This window comes from Dioscorea cayenensis, chromosome 21 (assembly GCF_009730915.1).
Source record: "Dioscorea cayenensis subsp. rotundata cultivar TDr96_F1 chromosome 21, TDr96_F1_v2_PseudoChromosome.rev07_lg8_w22 25.fasta, whole genome shotgun sequence".
In the NCBI taxonomy this organism is placed as follows: Eukaryota; Viridiplantae; Streptophyta; class Magnoliopsida; order Dioscoreales; family Dioscoreaceae; genus Dioscorea; species Dioscorea cayenensis.
Window position 1 is genome coordinate 569565 of NC_052491.1, and position 22663 is coordinate 592227.

Below are 22663 nucleotides of genomic sequence, written 5' to 3' on the forward strand. Positions count from 1 at the left end.
CCTGGGTGACTTGATTAGAAAGATTTGATAAGTTTAGTGACTCAGATAGAAATTTTTTTACTTGATGACCAAAAATAGGAATTAGGCGCATAGTTTAATGACCATTTGGGTCATTTACCCATATATATATATATATATATATATATATATATATATATATATATATATATATATATATGTGAGTTGGTTCATACTTTGTTTTAAATATTTTATTGATATGGTGAAAGAATATTGGGTTATAAATGACTAGAAAAAATAATTATATGATTGTCTTATGCAAGTTAAGAGTCTTGATTGATGTCTCTTCAAAAGTTATTTTTGTTCTACACTAATATATTATTTGACATTGAAAGTCTTTCATATAATAAATTTGTTTGATTATTGGAAGAAGATGAATGTACGCACACATGTATATTTAAAAAATATGAACAAACCACATGCAAACAGTCTATTATTAAGTTGGAAGAGATGAAATATCAACTGCCCAATTGCAAGGATTATTGTATATGTATTTTGATATTATTAAAAACTTGTTATTTATCATAGAGAAAATTAAATTTCTTTTAACCATAATTGTATGTATAATGTCTTTGTTTTGTAGACACATTTATTGTAATATAATTATCTAAATTTTTATTCACTAAATCTGTAAAGTGAAAGGATTTATCGTAATAAACAATTGTATCATAATGTTTTTTTGAAATATACGGAAGATGACTATTTTTTGTCACTTAAATATTAATATCAAAATTATTTATAATGATTATATCTCTAATGCAAACATTATTATCATTATTAAAATTACACTTATCTCTCCCATGCAATGGTATAACACTAGTGTGTGTGTATATATACAAGAAATGATTTGCCAAAATAGCCCAAGGCCATGGAATCAATGGCCAATCAAGCACCTAATGGGGCATTTTAAATTGTGAAAAATATGTGACTAGCTTGCATTTTGACCTTTTATTTAAAAAAATATATTAAAAATTGCATGTTTATGGCTTTTTTTTAAACAATCTTTTTTTTTTGGGAAAAAAATTTTATTTCGTAAAACGCACTGATTTTTTTTTTAAAAAAATCCGTTCATTTTTTAATCGTATTATTATTCAGATAGAAAGTACATTTACGCATGTTTTAAGAATTATTTATGTTTTAATTTTTTTTTGACAAAGTGGATAAACCACATTTATTAGAAAGTTAAAGCAGTTACATGCTAAGGTGACAACAAACAGCGCCAACAGTGACGCATTTCACTAAAGTCTGAAACGACCACACAACCAAAACAGAAACAAGCGAAGAACATATAGTCCACTAGAAGTGGAGCAGCCAGATACAAGAGAAAACAAAAACACCTAGGGGGAAAGGAGAGCTCCCTAGGAGCGGCATCAGCGACATCGCGAAACTAGCCCGTACTAAGCTCGATCTTCCTGGGTGTCACGGCTCACCCCACCTGGGTCAGTGAACTCTAGGCTTCTCTTGACAACATGTGCAGACTCGTCCAATTTTTGTCTTTTGTGATCTGGAGCTGCAGACACCCGAAGTAGAAACATATGAGAAATTTGAGTAATTAAAGATATATAGGAATAAAAGCAATCATAAAAAATTCTCCTGTTTCTTTCAAGCCAGACATTCCAGATTAGGGCTCTAGAGAGAGTGTCCCAAGAAACCTTCGCCTCTTTTCTAATGTTTTTTTCTCCAGGGGCCCCAAAGGTCAGTAGGAGACGAAGGTAGATGATTGAGAGCAAGAGTACGGCGGAAGTGTTTTGATTTTTTTTAGAATTATTTTAACTTTTAAACATATTCCAATATGACTTTTTTTTTTAAATTTGCTTCTCACTTGTAATAATTTTATATATATAAAAAAAGCCTGAAAATCAATAATATTTTATTTATTTTATTACAATTTTTTATATAAATAATTTGTTTATATATATATATATATATATTTTAAATGTGTTCGAATATAAATAGAAAATACATCTATTATTTTACTTATATTATAAATTTTTACCCCATGTTAGACAAGTAGTTCTATAATATTCAGGTTGTTTACATAAAAGAATATACATATTATTATATTTTAAGATTAAGATTCCCATCCATGGCTATACGTTTGTGTCTAATTTTTTTGTTTTGTTGTCTAGTCACTAGTGGGATGGTGTCCTCTACGTGAAACCATTCTTGTTTTAAACGCAAATTGCCAAAAATGTGAATTTAGTGTTGGATGTGAATAAGAATTATAGATGCGTCTATAGCACACTTTGTAAGAAAAAGAAGGGCATATATATATATATATATATATATATATATATATATATATATATATATATATATATATATATATATATATATATATATATATATATATATGAATAAGTTTAAAAGTTTTTTTAACAAAAAAATAAAAACACAAATAAGTTAAAAAAAACGTGAAAGAATAATTTTTATTTTAACAATATATTTTTTTAAAATTAAATAAGTTCTTAAGAAATTGTTCAGATGTCAACATGGCGGGAATTCATCAGGGGATACATTTTCCTGCCCCGATTCGAGAAATTTATTTACAAATACGACCTAACACAAAAATATCAACATACACAATCACCAATAAATTATTTATAAAATTTGAAAAAAATTAAAAATGCAATATAGTTAATATAAATTTAAGATTTTTATTTAATTTGATACCAATGCTCATTAATTATTAATAGTTTTTCTTATTAAAAAAATTGATAGATATATGTGTTTTTTTGTTCTTATTTAGATATTTATATCATAAAATAATATATATTATATATATATATAATATTTAAATTAAATATTTAATATTTCTGGGTTGGGCCGGGGCAGGGAGGATATTCCCTGGCCCCAACCCTGACACCAACAGTGAATTTATTTTTGACCCCAGCCCCGACTCCAGAAAAAATTCACTGAAGGGAATTGGATTCTTTGTCGGGGCCGGAACCCATTAACATCCCTACTTAACAGAGCCAATAGAATGCTACTTTAATAATATTTAAAAAAGAAGGGTTGAATTAACCACTTTTTTTTTTCATTTTACAATGCAGCCATTTTTCATTCTAGTTTGATCACTATTCTTTCCTTCGAATAGTGATATTGTTCTGTAGGGCCCTGGATTGCGGGCGTTGGAAATTGTTCTGCAGACATCATGGACACCGAGGTGAGACTGTTGGAGTTGGTCGCCGCCATGGAAGATTTCAAGGCCATGCGGGATACTATTCTGAGAAAGATTGAATTAGAGGAAGGGAGAGAGAAAAAAACGCACTCAGAAAGTGCAAAGCATGGCTTGTCAATTGTCATGGTACCATCATATACTTAATTCTATTTTCTTGATTTTTCATGAATTCAAATAAATATGCAAGTCAAATTTTTTGAGGGGCATAAATCATCTATACAATTCAATATAATTTCTTATCATATGGAAAGGCCACCTAACCATCCTTGTATTAACTTGTAGCTTTTGTGCATAGAGTACAAGTAATTAATTCCTTATTTACAACTCCTTTTTACACTTTTAAGGGGTTATTTGGTTCACGGTAATATTTTCACATTACAATATGTTACATGGTAATCTAAAAATATTACTACGCTTAGATTAGTAATTTAGTAGTAATGGTAATATTGATAGTAATATGTGATCATCAACTTTAGAATATTACCAAACAACTTGGTAATCACATTATCACTAAAATAGATAGCTATGTTGAATTTTTAAGTGGTGTTGTAAGCTGAAACTTATTTTTAGACAAATATGTCCTTTGTTTAGAAAAAAATAATTTTCAAAAACCACTGGATAAAAAATTAATTTCTGATAATATTATTTTGGAAATATCTTCATCTTCAAAAATTTATTTTTTTTTTGCATATAGGAGGTTAGAGTGGAAAAGATTCCATCTTAAGTTTATAGCATTTCAGACCTTATTACTAAGAGATTTTTATATTCAGAAGTAATTATCTTGTCCATAAGAATTGATTTTGTATTATTGTATAAATGTGTGATACATTTATTGTAATATTTTGATTTAACAATAATAATTATTTATTATTTATTTATTTGATACACTGTCAATTTATTTAACTAAAGGGCCGGAAGCTAGAAAATAAAAACATTATTTATTTTTTTACTGTATCTCAAAGAAAAATGGTAGGTGCAACAATTTTATCAGACATAGAGTGTAAAATAGAATGATGTTTGATTTAGGTGGATCTATGAGTAAAATAAAAATTTATAATAAATTATAGTTAAGTTTTTATATTTTCTTTATTTTAACTTATGTTGGAAAAGCAAGGTAATCAATCAAATGAATAAGAAAAAATGAATCAATTGCAGTGTAACATGATCTGAAATCAAACCCGTTCCTCATCTGCATAGGCTCTAAATGCTCTGAATCATGGTCCTTTAAGGTAAAGCATGCCATTTTATTTTATTTTTGGTAAAGCATGTCATAATAATAATAATAATAATAATAATAATAATAATAATAATAATAATAATAATAATATTAATAATATTAATAATATTAATAATAATGCATGCCATTTTATTGTTTTTTTGGTAAATCATGTCATTTAATTAATAATAATAATTATTATTATTATTTTGAAATAAATAGATTTTTTAAAAATTAACAACATTTAAATAATAGGTGAAATAGTCCAAAAGCTTGGAAAGAAACTTTGTTTAGTTTTTTTTTTTAACTAGCCAACACTTTGTGCCGATCTAACATTTAGTAAGATGGTTCCATGACAATTTTGAGGAATAAATAGCCTTGGGGATATTATGATAAATATAAAAAAGATAAGGGCAAACTTGAAAAGAAGCAACACACACATATATATATATTATATATTTAATATAATATAATTTTTTTCATGTACCCTTCTTATTTGAATATCTTTCAGTAGAATTTTTTTTGTATAATATTAATTCTTATTAAAGTTATAAATAAAAGAACAAAAGACAAGTATGGATTGATCCTTTTTTTTCAAATAAATTAAAATAAAAACTCCCAAAATTGTCAATTTGTGGGTTTTGAAAAAGATTTTTTTTGGAAGGACTAATAGTAATTAACCAGAAGAACGGCCCATAAAAGGTCCACATCCATGAAGCCCAATGGGAAGGCCCATATATATTCTGGTTTCTTTAGGATGTGCAGCAAGTGTGTTAGTGGGTTTCGGCTCCTGCGATTTTTAGGATTTTAAGAAATTTTTTTAGGGTTTAATCAGAGCACTTTGGGAGGAAATACGATGGTTGGGATGGAAATTTCGCAGGAGCTTTAGCGATTTCTTGGGGTTTGATTCATCTCCCTCCTTCTCTCGTTGTCTGTCTCTCTGGGGTTCGTTGTGGTTGTGGGTGAAGAAGAGAATGGGAGGGTAATTTTTACTAGGTTGAGCGCTAACACTTTTGGTCGTATATCGATTTGAGTACTAACATTCAAAAGCGTGTCAAAGTGAGTACTAACATTTAATTTGGATTTACTGTTTGGTGAGGGTTGTTGTGGTTTTTCGGTGAGAATCGATCGTGTGGACATGGGACTCTACGCTCATCTTCACTCGTGAATCTTTGCCACGTCAACAAGTAGAGGCGAAAAGGGGAAAAAGATGATCAAAGCAGGAGGATGAAGAGGGCGATGTGGCGGTGACATGGAGGAGAAGTGCGCATCCGGAGAAATTCTCGATGTGGCATCCTCCGAGGGTGAAGATGATGTAGAGTCGGCGTCACATCGCTGGATTACTCATTTGGAAAACCCCAATAATCTCACCAATGTAACCAAATTAAATGTTAATGCTTTTCGACTTTTGATACGTTTTGAATGTTGGTGCTCAAATTGAAATATGACCAAAGGTTAGTGCTCAACCAAGAAAATTACCCGAGAATGGGGGATTTGCTTGCGGAGCTGGAGCATCTACTCCGATCGGTAAGAGAGATTTCGCTCAAAATCTCATAATTTGATGTTTAGGGTTTCAATGTTTCACAATTATTAGATGTGGATTTCCTTTTTTTATGAATTTTTATTTTGGTTGTTTGTTTTGATGGACGGATGTTGCAGGAAGGGATGACGAGGGAGGAAGCTGTGTTCTTCAAGGAATGCAAGGATAGAGCTATCAAGGATTTCACTGTTGGTGCTTGTGCTTCTTCAGCCATTGCCTGGATCGGTATATGCTTTATACATAGTTTCTCAATGAAGAAAGAAAAAAAAAACTTTCCTTTATGTAATACTTAATGCTATGAGTTTATGTGAGATCTCTAAAATTTGATTTTTGAATATGTATGCAGCATCTAGAAGCTTGGTTCCGTGGCATAGGTTTAGCCTTTCAGCTGGTGAGTTCATGAATCATTCTTCTAATTTTATTTAATTTTTCACTAAAATTGGCTTATTTTTTCTATGTATTGCTATTGTAAATACTTAAATTCATCTCCTTTTTTAAAAGGAAAAAAGACTGATTAGTAGTGTTGAAATATTGGTTTCGTAGTTATTTCTTGTAGCTTAAATTAATTGAGTTTGTGAATTGTCCAAATAATTACATTTGTGTGTGTGTGTGTGGCTTCAAGTTCTTGTGTTTGTGAAATTTGATTTGTATGTGTGTGGAACTTCAGTTAATTGTGATTCATGAAGTACCCAAACAAATTACATTTTTTGTTCGTCTTTGAGTGCATTTTTCAAGCAATTGAGCTGATGACATTGGATATATATCTGTGGTGCTTCAATTAATCTGGTGCATGAATCATCCTAATAATTTTTACATTAGTGTGTGTGCATGTGGAGCTTTAATTAAATGACTACATGAATTATCAAAAAGAAAAAACAGTTACTTTTGTGTGTGTGTGTGGATGGAGTTTCAATTAATTGAGCTTATTAATTATCAATATAGTTAAATTTGTATTTTTTGTGCGAGAGGCTTCAAATCCTTTGGTTTATGTATCATCCAAATGATCACATCTTGTGTGTGTGTGCGTGTTTGGATTTTCAATTACTTGAGCTCATTAATTGTTGTATGGATTTCACGATTACTTGAGCTCATTAATACATCAAAATGGTTAAATTTATGTTTTTGTGTGGGGGCTTCAAATAAATTGATCCGTGGATTATCAAATAATTACATATGTTGGGGGGTATTCTCTAGTGTGTGATAGGTACTAGCAAATAATTCTGTAAATGGTGCAGGGTCTGGTATGCTAGCAGGAATGTGGAGGTTTAATCATTCATTGGATGCTTGCGTGGATAAAATTCTAGGACGTGATTGGGATCACATGAAGTTGGGTTTGGCAGGCATGTAGGGTTCTACTTCTCAATTACATGTATATACATTCTTGCATTGTGCAACACCATTTGCAAATGTGCCCTTGAATAGAGCTCTCAATGCACCATGTGGCACACTTAGATTTCTCTATCTATGCACTGCACATATATGTAATGGCAGCACCTCTCTGATATTCTGGAAATTTTTTGGTTATCTTTGTGATTTTTCTTCTATTTCTTTTAGTAACTCTATAACTCCAGTCCTGATTTAAACTATGATTTATTTTTCTACTGAATATCTGGAAGTATTATCACAAGAAAAGATTGAATTTTTATGTGTTACATTTATGTTCGAATGTTCAATTCGAGTATATTTGCTAAAAAGAATTGTTTATTGGATTGAATGCATGGCATTTTTGGCAGAATCATGAAGAGGCATATGTATAATCCATCACGTGTGAAACTTTTGAGTAAACATATGTACCCAGAGGAGGTATTCAATGACGTGAATCCTGATCGTGCTTTCACATTATGGCGGTTCCGGAGCATGTATGTAGAGGGAAATGATGTTCAAAAGTTCCAATACAGTAAAGTCGAAAATTATAAAAACTCCACCGCAAAGGAGCAGCCCAAGCAAATCATCGTAAGTATTTCACTCTCTAATCCTGCCTAACATATTAACTTCATTTTTCTAGAACAGTTATTAAAACTTCTTACCTTTGGAATACAGAGCAGCCAGGGCAGTGAGATGATCGCAGATCCTCTGGATTGCATCTTTGGTGATTTGGAAAGTGGCAAGGAAATCTCTCATTCAAACAATGTCAGCAAGCGATCTAGAAGAAGACTACGTGGCCATAAGAGAGCTCATCGCCATTACCATCATCATCATCGTGAGGCTAACCAAATGTAAAATTTTTGTCACACGTGACATCAAAGTGACCGCTGGTGAGTGTTTAAGACACCAATCTGGTTTTCTTTGATAGAAGGCATAGAAGAGATCATGTTTGTCATCCAAAAACCAAATATTTATAATCTAAATCTATAATGTGTTTTGTCGGTTTTATCTTTGTCTTTGTCTAGGAATATTCCTCATTGTCTTTCAATTTCTCATGTCTCATATGGTGTGCTACTTCTGCTGATTGTTTTACAAGGGAAGTACCCGGATGGTACTGAGGAAATTCTGAATTAACTAAGAAAAAGCCTGATATTTTTGTGAAATCGCCAAATATTCTGAATTTTTAAATCTTGAGATATGTGTGAAGGTTCAAGGTGAATCACTGATTTTGCCATGCATTTAAAGATCTTTATGGGTTGTGAAATACTTACTGGAAGAGAAGATGGTGCTTGTTTAAGTGCAACCAAAGCTACAGTAGAGGGAGAAGTGATGAGATGATATTAGCTTATAGTTAGATACAGTAGAATTTTAGTTGTATTGTATTTATAAATTTTTGTAATTTTGTATTTGAAGATACAAGAAAGTGTCTTGTTTGATGTATTTGGAGTGCTAGATTATCGGACTTTTGTGCTTGGTGAGAGAGAGTTTTTAGATTTGAATTTGATAAACATATATTTAATGGTGAGAGTTACTTCATTCTCTATGATCATTAGGTTTTATTAACAATAGAATATCCTGTTAAATTATGTTAATTATAAAATAAATAACTAGGTATATATTTAATTTTATTTATTTTCTAATAGATGGTTATATTTTTGTTGCTGTGGAATTTATTTCATATGGCTAATGTTTATATTAATTAGTTATAATTATATTTTTAGTTCTTAAAGAAGTACAAGGTCTGTTCTTTTAATCTTTTTATAATTATTGTGATCTCGGAGTCCTTTTATTTTTTTTTTTATAAATTTGGCAGTGTTAGTTCTCCGTGTGATGGATGTTGTTTTGGATGTTGTTTTAGCAATTAGTTCGGTTCTTCTAATCCCTTTATAATTTTTTGTGACCATTGAGTTTTTTTTTATCTTTTTAAGTTTGGCATTGTTAGTTCTCCATGTGTGATAGTTGTTTTTGAAGTTAGTTTTCCTTGAATTAATTTATTCTATATTAAAGCATTGTTTAAAAATAAATAAATAATGTAAAAATAACAGATCCGGATTTGATAAGGTATCTAGATCCGAAATCCTGGTCCTTGGTAGAGATGGCAAAAGGTTAAAAGGCAAGCCAATGTGTGGTTTTCAAACCCAATACATTTTGGAACGAGATGTGGAAAAGGGAAAAATTTACTTATATATCTATAAATATATATTATTTCATGTTTTTAATTTGCAAATCAAAATAAAATAAGAATATATCCACTCAATTATAATAATTGTGTGTTTTGCTTATATTTATATATTGTAATAGTTTTAATTAAAAATTAATATTAAAGAAATTATTTTTCCTAATTTTTAACTTATTAATAAGTATTATATATTATAAGGGGTTTGATTTCTTTTTGATTTTTACTTTATAAAAGTGTTTGGTTTTAAAGTAGTCTATCGAATCGGTTAAAAGTGTTGAAGTGAAAGTTTTAATTAATTCAACTACCGGTAGAAGTGTTGGAGTGAAAGTTTTAATTGAAAAATTTTTAATTTTCATATATGTTGGTTGAAGGGAAGTGTTAAATCATTTAACGTATTTTTGTTTGGTTAGTGGAAGCGAAAAAATTAGAAGCGATGAAAGTAAGATTTCGCAAATCACTTTAGCATTTCACAATAGGGGTGAAATTACTCTCTCAAATTTATTAGGTTGAGTTTATAATTATTTAACATGATAATTTAAAAATATATATATTTTTATGAACAATAAAAAAATTTAAAAAATAAAAGATAATAATAATAAAGCAATCAGTATGGTTTTGGAATAAATAGAGATTCTTGGACTTCTCAAACATTTGCCAACCTGGAATATAAGTATATACCGACTACACAATATGCCCATATATCCTCCATTTTTGTGACTTGAGTTACAAGCGTGGTGAGGGTTTTGTAAGGTTAGACATCACTGATTGCGACGTTGAGGATTTGTTGATAAATGGCAGTGCGGTCAGTGTAAAGTATTTCAAGTTGAAATGGCTTCGAAATCTAAAACAAATCACTTGGCTAGCAGAAACAGTATCTAGTGCATGCTTCCAGAGGTTAGCAAATGTTTCCATTAGTTGGTGTTCATCTCTAAAGAGTCTTTCATGGGTTTTGCATCTCCCATGCCTTAGGAAATTAAGTGTATGTGATTGTTCAGCAATGGAGGAATTGATTGACCCTGCTGATCCAGATGCAACCAGTTTCACCAGGCCTTCCCATCTTTCCTAGTCTACTATCTTTGAAAATCAATATATGGATAACTTAGTGAGCTTAAGCACATGTTCATTCGATTTTTCCTTTTTTGTCTGTGCTTTACTTAGACAGCTGTTCAAAGCTAAAGAAACTTCCTTTTCAAGTCATCTATTGTCAATAATAAATTCAAATATGTGAGAGTTGGCAAAGAATTGTGGAATGGTTTTGGAATGGGAGGACACAACCATCCCATCTCACCTTGAGCAGGCAGACGTTTTCATTCATGTCAATAGTTTAGTATATATCATACAGATTTGTATTTCAATCATTGTTAGTTGAAGATAATCTCTACTTTAGAAAATATTCTTATAGAGCATTTTGTAGTTGGAAGTAATGTAGTCAGTAAGAATTATGGATTTGCTATTATTTGTATTAATGTGTGAGTTCATTGTAAAATATTTGTGTTCATTCCCTGTCTCCATCCTTTCTCATTTTTAGATGGCCCATTATTTTTAGTCCTTTCCATTTTTTTATAGTCAATACACTATCAATTTATCTTTATAAAGTTGCATGGAGGAAAATCAAAACATCATTGGTTTTTGCTGTAGTTTAATTAATGACTAATGGCCGGTGCAACAACTTTATTAGATATAGAGTATAAAACACAAGGATGGCTCATTTATAGGTGGATGATCTACGAGTAAAAACAAACGTTTATTAAGGTTTCAGTGCTTTAATTTACAATTTGATGCGGATTTCATTTCTTTGAACCTTGATTTTTGTGGTCTGTTTTAGCAGGAAGGGATGAGGAAGGAGGATAGTGCTATCAAAGATTTCTCTATTGTGCTTCATTGTGCTTCTTCTGCCATTGCCTAGAATGGTATTTTTTATATATAGTTTCTCAATGAACAAATAAAACCTCTTTCCTTTTTGTCAGAATTAATACTGCTATGAGCTTGTATGAGATTTCTAAATTTTTTATTTAAACATTTTTCAATAGGCATGCAATGCAGGATCTAGAAGATGTTAAGAACCTGGATCATCAACAAACAACTTTGTAATAATACTCGTACTCTAAGACCTCATGTATTTGAAGGGAAAATTCACAAAGTTTTGTAATAAAAAAAAAACAAGAACCTAAGAACATCACACACACCAGCTTCTCTGAATAACAGAAACAAAACAATAAACAAACACATAACCCCTTAGTTTTGATGAGTCATTCAGTCATTCTACAACGTGTCCAGTTCTAGCTCACTGAATCGACTAACCTGCATTTGCCTCCGACTTACTCTAATCTATCAGATCTCTTAATCTCCACCGTTCATTTCCTTTCTCATCAACTCATCAACTTCTGCCTCAAACTTAAAACAAAAACATTGATGATCACATCTAGACCATCCATTCCATCCCCTCTCAAATTAACCAGCCAGCAACCACTTTACCGAGCTTTCAAATACCTGAAATGACTAAACTACCCTTGATTCACAAAACACTCAACAGATTCTCAAATCACAAAACAACTGACAGCTTCTAAAAACATCTCCGTTTTGCAACCATCTCCTGCCATCTAGTCTTCAATCACACACCAACAGAAGATTGGTCTCTTGACAAGGGTTTAGTCTTTCAGCTAATAAGCTCAAAAAAACCATTCTTCTAATTTTATTTTTATTTTTGGCATTAAATTTGACTTTTTCCTTTCTATGTTTTTGCTATTATAAATGAAAAGGAGAATGGTTGTTTCAAAACATATTATAAATGAAAGGAGAATGGTTGGTGTTAGAGTAATATATTACTTGTACTTATACTATATACTTATACGTATATACTTACTCATGTATTCATTCTTCTTGTATTTATATGGGTTGGTTTCACTCTAATGAACACACATTCATTTCTTCATTCATACTTTGTCTATAATGGTATCAGATGTCGGCCCGATCTCGCCGGCGTCTTTGTTAACTCTCCGATGAGTTTTTGTCTTGCCGAATTCTTTTTCCGTCTAGTCTTCATTAGCTCCCCGTCGAGCTTTGTTTTGCTCCTGTCAAGCTTTGTTAGCTTTGTTAGCTCTCCATTGAGCTTTGTCAAGTCTTTGTTGCCGACCCTTCTTCTTCTTCACGGTAGCTCAACAAGCGGAAAACCATTGCCAATGTCACGTCAAGCTTGGTTAGCTTTTTATTGCGCTTTGTTAAGTCTTTGTTATTAGCCTTCTCGAGTCACGCTAGCTCCGACGAGTCGCAAACCACAACCGACGTATTCTCTCATTAATCCTCCGTCGAACCAAACCACCCTCGTTGAGTTATCGACAACTCCCCAACCTGTACTGAGCTCGCACTGCTGCCGATGATCGCTGACGATGAGGGCACTGCATGCTCTCACCGATGAACGATAACGAGACCAAGAGTAGTGGACCAACGATGTAGCCAATCAAGAGACAACACAACTTTCGAGCATATCAAGTTCCCAAGCCCTTGGCATTTTCCCCTTGTTTTAATTCTTTGCTTTATTCCACTCACGGTATATATTATATATTATCCCTATATATGATTATATATTAAAAAAACAAAAAAATAAACCATTCTACTTTTTCGAGATCAAGTCCCCATGTCAATTAACCGTTTTCCTTCAGTCAAATCCCCCACTTTTTCTTAAAGTAGTATCTATTATTATATATATTTATATATTTATATATCTATATCTTCATATATATATATATATATATATATTAAAAAGGCACCATCTTCTCCACATTTTTCTATCTTCAATTGATGTCAAATTAAATGGTTCCAACTATCGTGAATGGTTTACTACTGTTCGCATTGCATTACTTGGTATGGATTTGTTTATCCTAACCGTCCACCCCTGATGCTTCTTGGACACTTGCTGATTGTCGAACATTGACCATTATCTGTTAGTCTTGTGAGATTGATGTTCGTATGGAAATTGGACACCTTCCCACTGCTCAAGCAATGTGGGAACACTTAGGCCATATGTTTGAGCATTCCAGCTCCGCTCGTTAGTATGTCATTTTACAGGATCTTACTCACATTCAGCAACGTGAGTGATCGGTCAAAGAATATGTCAATGACCTACGGTCCCTGTGGTGTCAGATTGATTCATCAGAGGAGTCTACTTGCCTAACATGCACATATTGCAAATCTCGCACTCAGTCTCGCAAAGTACAGTGCACCTTCGAATTTCTGATGCGTCTTCATCCAGATTTTGAGGTTGTTCGCAGCCAATTGCTTAATCGAGACCCTCTTCCATCATTTGACGATATCATTCGTAGTGTGATTACTAAAGAAACTTGTCTCAGCACATTATTTCCAAGGTTACTCCTTGCAGACACAGTCCTTACTGTGACCTCTCCACGTTCCACTAAAGTATCCTCTGGCCCTTCTGTGTCATCAGCTCCTGCTTCATCAACCACTTCTTAGTCTTTTGTTATCTGTCATTATTGCAAGCGTCTTGGTCATATGAAGAATCAGTGTTTGAAGCTTCAGCAACGTCAACAACAATAGCCATCACAGTCTCGCCCTCCTCCTCGATCTCTTGCTTCCTCTCTTCATGTTGCTTCTGTCTCAGCTTCAGATTCTCCTTCCTCTGTTGATCTTCTTTCTCAGGTTGCTCAGCTTACAGAATAGATTCATGCTATGCAGCGCGTTTTGCCCTCTAGCACTTCCTCTACTATGTTTGTTGCCTTTGGTATGTCTTCCTCCTCCTGGATTTTAGATTCTGATGCTACTCATCATATGATTGCCGATACCTCCAGCCTAGTCTCTATTACTATGCCTCATACCTTTTCTAGTATTTGTACTGCTGATAGGAGCATTCATCCTGTTATGTAGTGTGGTCGTCTTCAGTCCACTTCTTTTGATATTCCTGATGTCTATCATGTCCCTGGCCTAGCTCTCAATCTTCTCTCTGTTAGTCAGCTCACTGATCATGGTCTCACACTTACCTTTTCTTCTTCTATTTGTACTGTGCGGGACCATTTTCTAGGCCAGAGGATTGGGATCATGCGTAGAGTTGGCAGCCTCTATTACTTAGACTCTCTTCATCTTCTTGCTCCTCTATCTTCTAACATTGTTATCTTTGTATGTTCCCTTGATCGTTGGCACAGTCGCTTTGGTCACTTGTCTAGTTCTCGCCTGAAACTCTTAACAAGTTCAGGTAATCTTGGTTCTGTTTCTTTTCTTCCTTTACATCCTTGTATGGGTTGTAAACTCGCTAAACCCACTGCTCTTCCTTTCTCTTCACGAGAATCTATTTCTGAATCTACTTTTGATCTAGTTCATTCTGATGTTTGGGGTCATGCACCATTCTCCTCTCTTGGTAGGTTCTTTTATTACATATCTTTCGTTGATGATTTTTCGCGTTATACTTGACTTTATTTAATGTGTTCCCGATCAGAGGTTTTTACCATTTACTCTCAATTTGCACAAATGGTATATATATTCAGTTTGGTAAACGCATTAAGATTTTTCACTCCGATGGGGCTTACGAGTATCTCTCTACATCCTTTCCCACATTACTGTCCACTCATGGTACTTTTCCTCAGCAATCCTATCCTTATACACCTGCTCAGAATGGTGTCGTTGAGCACAAATATCGCCATATCCTTGACACATCACGTGCACTTTTTTTTGCCTCTTCTGTCCCTCAATCCTTTTGGGCTAAAGCCATTCTTATATCCATCTATCTTATCAATCGTACTCTTACCTCCACTCTCTCTAGTCTTACACCTTATGAGCGTCTGTAGTCCATTTCTCTCTCCTGTGGTCATCTTCGCACGTTTGGTTGCACTTGTTTTGTTCTTTTGCCCACTGTCGAGAGAGACAAACTTTCTCTACGTTCTGCCATGAGCATTTTTCTTGGATATAACTCTGAACACAATGGCTATCGCTGTTATGATCCTCATTCTCACCGTCTTCGAATTTCCCGTCACGTAACTTTTCTTGAAGATACCCTTTATTTCTCTTCATCCTTTCCAAATCATTCCTTTCTTCAGTCTTCTGCTATTGCATCCTCTTCTCTCCCCTCCATAGTTCTTCCAAGCATCACCACCCTTTGCTTATTATGTGCCTTTTCGAGGGCGTCTCTGTAGATACTTCATCTATTCCTCACTCTCCTCTGGGTGCATTGATCATTCTGGTAATTCGTCTCCTCTCTCCGCCGACCCATCCTCCCCTGAACATGCTCATGTTATTTCCCGTTGTTACCTAGATCATCCTTGCCGCCCACCTACTCACTACGCCCTTTCTCTCTCATCACATACTCTCCTGATTTCCAAGCCTTTCTTGTTACTATTCACTTGCATTCGAGACCCTTGATCTTATCGTGAGGCTGGAAACATCCAGTGGCAATAGGCTATGTCAGAGGAACTTGATGCTCTTCAGCGTATGCATACATGGGATCTTGTTCCTCTTCCATCTAGTGTTACTCCTATCAGTTGTCGCTAGGTCTATCGAGTTAAGACCGGGCCGATGGTAATATTAAAGCGCCACATAGCGCGTCTTATTGCTCGTGGTTTTTACTCAAAGGTATGGCATTCATTATGAGGAGACATTTGCTCCTGTTGCCAAGTTGACTGGTGTTCATCTTCTTTTCGTTATTTCTGCTGCTCGTCACTGCCCACTTCATCAGTTAAATGTGACCAATGCCTTCTTATATGGAGATCTCTCTGAGGATGTTTATATGACTCCTCCTCCCGGTTTCTCTCATCCTTCTCAGTATGTCTGTCATCTTCACTGAGCTATCTATTAGCTCAAACAAGTTCCTCGTGCCTGGTTTGAGCGATTTCGCAGTGTGGTTCTTACTCTCGGTTTCATCGAGAGTTCTCATGATTATGCTCTCTTTACTAGGCAGACTCCTTGAGGCATCACTATTCTTCTTCTTTATGTTGACAATATGGTTATTACTGATGATGATGTTGATACTGTTCTTTCCTTGAAATAACAGTTACACACCGAGTTTCAAATGAAAGATCTTGGCCCTCTTCATTACTTTTTGGGTCTTGATGTTGCTTATTCTTGTCGAGGCTACTTGGTGTCTCAACAGAAGTATATATTTGACATCTTTCGACGAGCTGATATCACTGATCTCCGCACTGCTTCTACCCTTATATAGCTACATCACCGACTCTCCTCTTCTGATGGTGAGCCTCTGCTTGATTCTACTAGTTATCCTGTACTTGTTGGTGCTCTTGTCTATCTGACTATTACTCGGCCTGATATTGCATATGTTGTTCGTGTTCTTAGTTAATTTGTGAGTGCTCCTCACTCTACTCATTATGCAACCCTTTTACGAGTTCTCCGTTATCTACGTGGTACTATATCTCGCTCTCTATTTTTCTTTGCCACGTCTTCTCTTGAGTTGCGCGCCTATTGTGATGCTGATTGGGAATGTGATGCCTCTGATAGACATTCTACTACTGGTTTCTGCATTTTTCTTGGAGATTCTCTTATCTCTTGAAAAAGCAAGAAACAATCTATTGTTGCTCTTTCTACTGCTGAGGTTGAGTATGGTGCTATGTCTTCTACTGCTAAGGAAGTTCTTTGGTTGTGACAAATTTTGACGGACTTTGGTGTCACTGTCTCTGCCCCTACTCCTATATATTGTGACAACTAGAGTGCCATTAAAATTGTTGCCAACCCTGTATTTCATGAACGTACAAACCATCTTAAGGTCGCTCTTCACTTTGTTCGGCATCATTATCTTGTTGGCAGTATTATTCTTCCTTATGTTGCCTCTACACAGCAGCTTGCTGATCTTTTAGCTAAGGCACATATTGTCTCTCAGTTTCAGTTTCTAGTTGGCAAACTCTCGGTTTATGACCCACCGTGAGTTTGAGGGAGCATGTTAGAGTAATATATTACTTGTACTTATACTATATACTTATATATATATATACTTACTCATGTATTCATTCTTCTTGTATTTATATGGGTTGGTTTCACTCTAATGAACACACATTCATTTCTTCATTCATACTTTGTCTATCAGTTGGCAGTGCTGAAACATTGGTCTTGTTGTTCTTTCTTATAGCTTACATTAATTGGGCTTGTGAATTATCCAAATAATTACATTTTGGATTGAAAGCCACATGAAAAAAGGGAAATGGAGGTTAATAAAATAAAAATGATCTTTTTGGAACATCATAGCAAACAAGAAGAGATTTAAGAATCACTACTTGGTATAGTGAAATGTTATGAAAATAGTGAATGAGCATACCCAAGGTCAAATTTCTAAATCTATAGTACTTTTACAATATTGTGCATACACTGCCGTGCAAAAATCACTTCTTTTCACACTATAAAAACTCACGTTATTTATATTTGTTGGAATGTTGGAATCTAGTTCTTAATATGAAAAATGTATCAAATTATTCTTACAATTTTAACCTCAGAGTGTGAGGCAGTTTTTACAGGATAAAACCATAAGGTTGAGGGCATGATTTGGAGCAAACCGAAGCATTATATATATCTATGGGTAGAGCCTGTATAAAGCCCTTTTTCATTGTTTTTTTGTTGTTGGTATTCTTATGATGACGTAATCATAGTTGACGCCACACTCTTCTTGTTGTTAGTATCATATATATGAACATATGATGTGAATTCCTACTTCTTGTAATAACCAAAGCTAATTAATTAAACCACATAATCAAAGTTGACGTCTAATGGAAGATGGATAAAATAAAGCAAGTACAATAAGATACAAAAAAAGGAAAAATAATGAAGAAAAGAACCATTAATTAATTTTATAAAGAGAAAGCAACTATTCTATATATACATGAGTATCCATTAAAGGATAATTACATTAAGCACCAAAGAAAGGAACTCATGCTCATTTTTTTTTGCTTTTTGGTTTACAAACTCTGCCATGGTTCTTTTTCTTCATTGCAACAAAAAGAGCAAAAGCATTTGTTCCTTTAACTCTATATTGCACCAAAAAACGATTAAAGCCATCTTGAATAAGATGCTTTACTTTCTTTTTATTTTCCTTTATTTCATATGTATAATTTTAAAATATTTGATCACGTATTTAATTGTTTTCCCTTGTATTTTTAGAATTTTTAATATAATTTTCACTTAACATAGAATGAAGAACATGTTATTGTTTTATTGAAATTTTCCAAATCAACAACTAATTTAGCATATAAATGGATGGGGTGATACAATGTGATGGATTTTATTATTTTAGCATCTTCTAAGTTTTTCTAAAAACTAGAAAACCAATCAAATTGAAATAAATAAATAAAATAATTATGCATTTTAGATCGATGTCAAATAGCAACACTGTATATACTATATATACCAACATGAGAAAATGCAACATACGGGAATCAATTTTAAACATTTTAATACAATAAAAATAAAATTAATTAATTTTTAAAAAGCAAAAGTATCATTATGAAAAATTCTTTTTCTTTTTCATTTTGGTGGCGGACTATAAATATAAGGCTCATTCTCAGTGTTGAAGTTCATGTTCATATTTCTCAGTCATTCAAAAATCAAACAATAATCAGTGAGGGTTAAGTTGTGAGAAATATGATGGACATTGTCGAACACATTGTTGAGGGGCGCTGTGTACTTGCATGCAGAACCCTGCCGTCCAAGAAAAACTTGGTTACATTATTACAAGCACAAGCAAATTGTTGGCTGATGTGGAGAATGAATTGGAAGATCTGAAAGCCAAGGTGAATTGTGTCCTCCACATTTAGGAAGAGGCCAATAGGACTAGAAACCAACTCACACCTCCAGTTCAAAGATGGCTTGACAAGGTATGACTTTGTCTTTATATGACCATATTGCAATAGTTAAATTGTTTATTTTTCCCATGCGTATTCTTCAAAATAGATTTGATATAATTAAAAACAAGTTTGGTAACTCATATGATACATTGCATCACCCTTCATGACTAATTATACATTTTTTATAAGCCCACTCATCATTAGGGTCTATCAATAATATGGTTAAATGTCAAAAGATGGTGCCCATATGTGACTCCTCTCCAGTCTAACCAGCTAGTTTTTCTACATGTCTCTGTCTCTGCATAATTTTTATATTTCTCCACATAGTTAAAAAGTAGAAAAAGTTATTTTAGGGATTTTAATGATTTTTTTTTAAAATTTTTTATATATGTTAATTGAACTTTTAATGGAAAAACTCTAAAATAGTCTATCTATTTTAATTACTCCATCCTTTTGGTCCCTCTATTACAAAAATTATTAATTTGATCTCTCTATTTTTCAATTGGGAAAATTAGATCCCTCTACCAAATTACCGTCAGTTTCTTCATCTAATTCCGCTAACGCTGCATAAAATATTAATGAAAAATTATTAACATGTTATTAAAAATATTAAAAAAAATTATAAAAGCTATTAAAAATATAAAAAGAGTTTTAAAAAATATTAACATTTTTAAAAATAAAATTATTTAAAATTATAAAATCAATCAAAAAAATCAAAGGACTTCCACATGTTGCCACGTTATTTTTGGATCCGGTATGAAACTCAACCATGACAACTAACTCCCGACTCTATCTTCTCCAACCTAATCCTGATCTTCTCCTACCATGTGGTGCTGGCCGAGATTGGGGTTGACCAAAATATGCTAGGGGTTAGTTTTGGCTTTAGGGTGTGTGGAGTTTTATACTAACGGAGAATTCTCCAATGGAGGTTTAAAAAATTTCCTTGACAATCTTTTTATTATTATTAATAAATAGCTTACACAAACTCTATCATTGACAAGAATTTTACTAACAGAATAATTGCCCCTCTTAGTCAATGACAAAAAACATATGTGAAGAAATTGTTGGAGAATAATTTGAAATCAATTTGAAATCAATTTAGATTCAAAAACTAAAAGTCACCTTTTTCAGCATACTTTGAGTACACTATAAGAGTTAAGACATTTAATGAAATGTGACTCTCTATCATTTCACCACAAATATAAGGTTTTTATGATAATAAATAAATAAATTGATACTATTAATTGAATTTATTTTAATAGCTTTTGTTTGTTTTACTAATATAATTGTAATTATAACAATTTAGTATCTTTCACAATATACCATTATTAATATATTGATAGTGTTATAAATTCATTTGTTGCTAGAGGTTATCACTATCAATATATTAATAATATCGCATTTTTTTATCACGAATATTTTTTTGTTACTTGATATTTTATTTTATTATGATGATAATTTTTGTCAATAAAAATAGAACTAGTTAGTGACCACTAAATGTTGTCATAAAAATAAAATTCCCATTATTATCACTGTTATTCATTATTATTATTATTATTATTTTGTTATGTGTCAATATAAACAATATAAACATAACAAGTAAATGATGAAATATACCTATCATAGTTAGCGAGTAGAACCAAGATTTTTCTAGGGGGTGACAAAAACAAAGGCTAGTGAGTTGTTTAGGTTTTTAGTTTGGAGTCATAATAGAACTAGTAAAAATGTCATGCGTAAACAATTTTTAATACCATATATACCAATTTGTAAAAATTCACCAAATAAATATTTCTACAATTATTTTCCTAATAAATATAAATTTTTATGATGCATATACCAATTTGTAAAAATCATAGTAAACGAGATGAGATATTACTACAAATAGTTTCTTAAATATATAGCTTTTATAATTTTATACCATGTATATATATATATCAATTTACTATCAAAAGGACCAAAACAATAGATTTTTACTAATGTTTTCTTATAAATAAAATTTTTTATTCCACATATTTTAATTTTCAAATAGCGAAGTTGTTTTTATAAATATAAAAATATATGTTTTTATATCATATATCAATTTATAAATAAGCAGTGACCACTTTCGCAAAAAGCCAAGGGAATATGGCCTATTTTGGCCCGTTAAGCTCCATGCTTGGGCATATTGTAATTGGCGACTATAAATTCTTATAATTTGTTTAATATTATTATTTTGTAAATAATTTTAAATATATATAAATATTCAACCTATATATTTGACAACCCAACGTGATATTTAACATATCAAATAGCATTTACCAAACTAAACTTTTGAGACTTTGCTCGAGATGAGTGCGGTTTCATAATCTTAGCTTTTAGATTTAATCTTTCATATTTAATTTTTAATTTATTAATTTATTAGTAATTACCATTTGTGTTTTATATATAACATATTGTGCTAATGTAATAAGAAATATACATATTATAATAAAAACATTGAAAAGATGTATCAAAAGAAATTAAATTCCCATGGCATTATATGTTGCATAATTTTTAATTTATATAAATGAAATTCTAGGACTGTCCAGTTTTGATTTGTAGATTGCAGAAGCAAGTCAAGAACTGTTAGTTTTGAGATAAAATAAATCACAGCCCACAATCAAGTATACCTTCTAAGATATAAATATTCTCTGTTGTTTTATATGTAAATAGTTGTTAGGGTTTCTAAATATGATATAGCCACTCACAAATCTAATGATGCATGTTATATATATCTAGTCCTCTACAAGTCAACCATCTTGAGATTTTTCCATAGGCATGCATTTGAAAAGATCTGAATCAATCTTCTCTTCTTCATCCGATCCTTTGCTTGGCTGGACTTGTTCATTGAGTTTATATATCATCAACAAATTAATTCATCATTCTTGACTCATAAACAATATATTTTCAGTCTTTAGACCCTAAAAATATAAGCTCAATATCTATCGTTTCCAAATTCTTGACCCATAAGCTTCTTTAAATCTTTTCGTAAACTTGGATTAATTCCATGAAGATGTAATGGTTAATCAATGAGTTAACAAACTATTTTGATTTTCTCATGCCTTGACTTTGAGAGCATATCTATGTGGGCATCTGGTGAATCCATTTTCTTGAAATACTTGCTAACTGGAGAATATTCTCAAGCCTTTTAAAACCCATTTTACTTCATTTTGTCTTTCATATTTTGAAGTGAGAGTTGCCAATTCTTCATCTATTACATCCTCTCTACTCATCTTGCAATATTTTTCAAAATTTATAAGCTCGCCTCCCTCTCCTCCTATAAGTAACTCAAAAAATCTTTTAAAAGTAATGCTACAACTAATTTAATTTCATCACTAAGCTCCACTAAAACTTTGTCACATCT

At 32.4% G+C, this 22663-nt stretch overlaps 1 protein-coding gene across 1 annotated transcript; it reads left to right on the top strand.

Annotated features, from left to right (window-relative positions):
- Positions 1 to 5900: 5900 nt before the first annotated feature.
- LOC120252550 lies at positions 5901 to 8326 on the top strand. Its single transcript, XM_039260726.1, has 6 exons — positions 5901 to 5942; positions 6075 to 6180; positions 6302 to 6346; positions 7191 to 7299; positions 7689 to 7908; positions 7996 to 8326. Exons 1-6 carry the CDS (start codon positions 5901 to 5903, stop codon positions 8173 to 8175), a joined length of 702 nt encoding a protein of 233 aa, XP_039116660.1. The 3' UTR covers positions 8176 to 8326.
- Positions 8327 to 22663: the final 14337 nt, after the last annotated feature.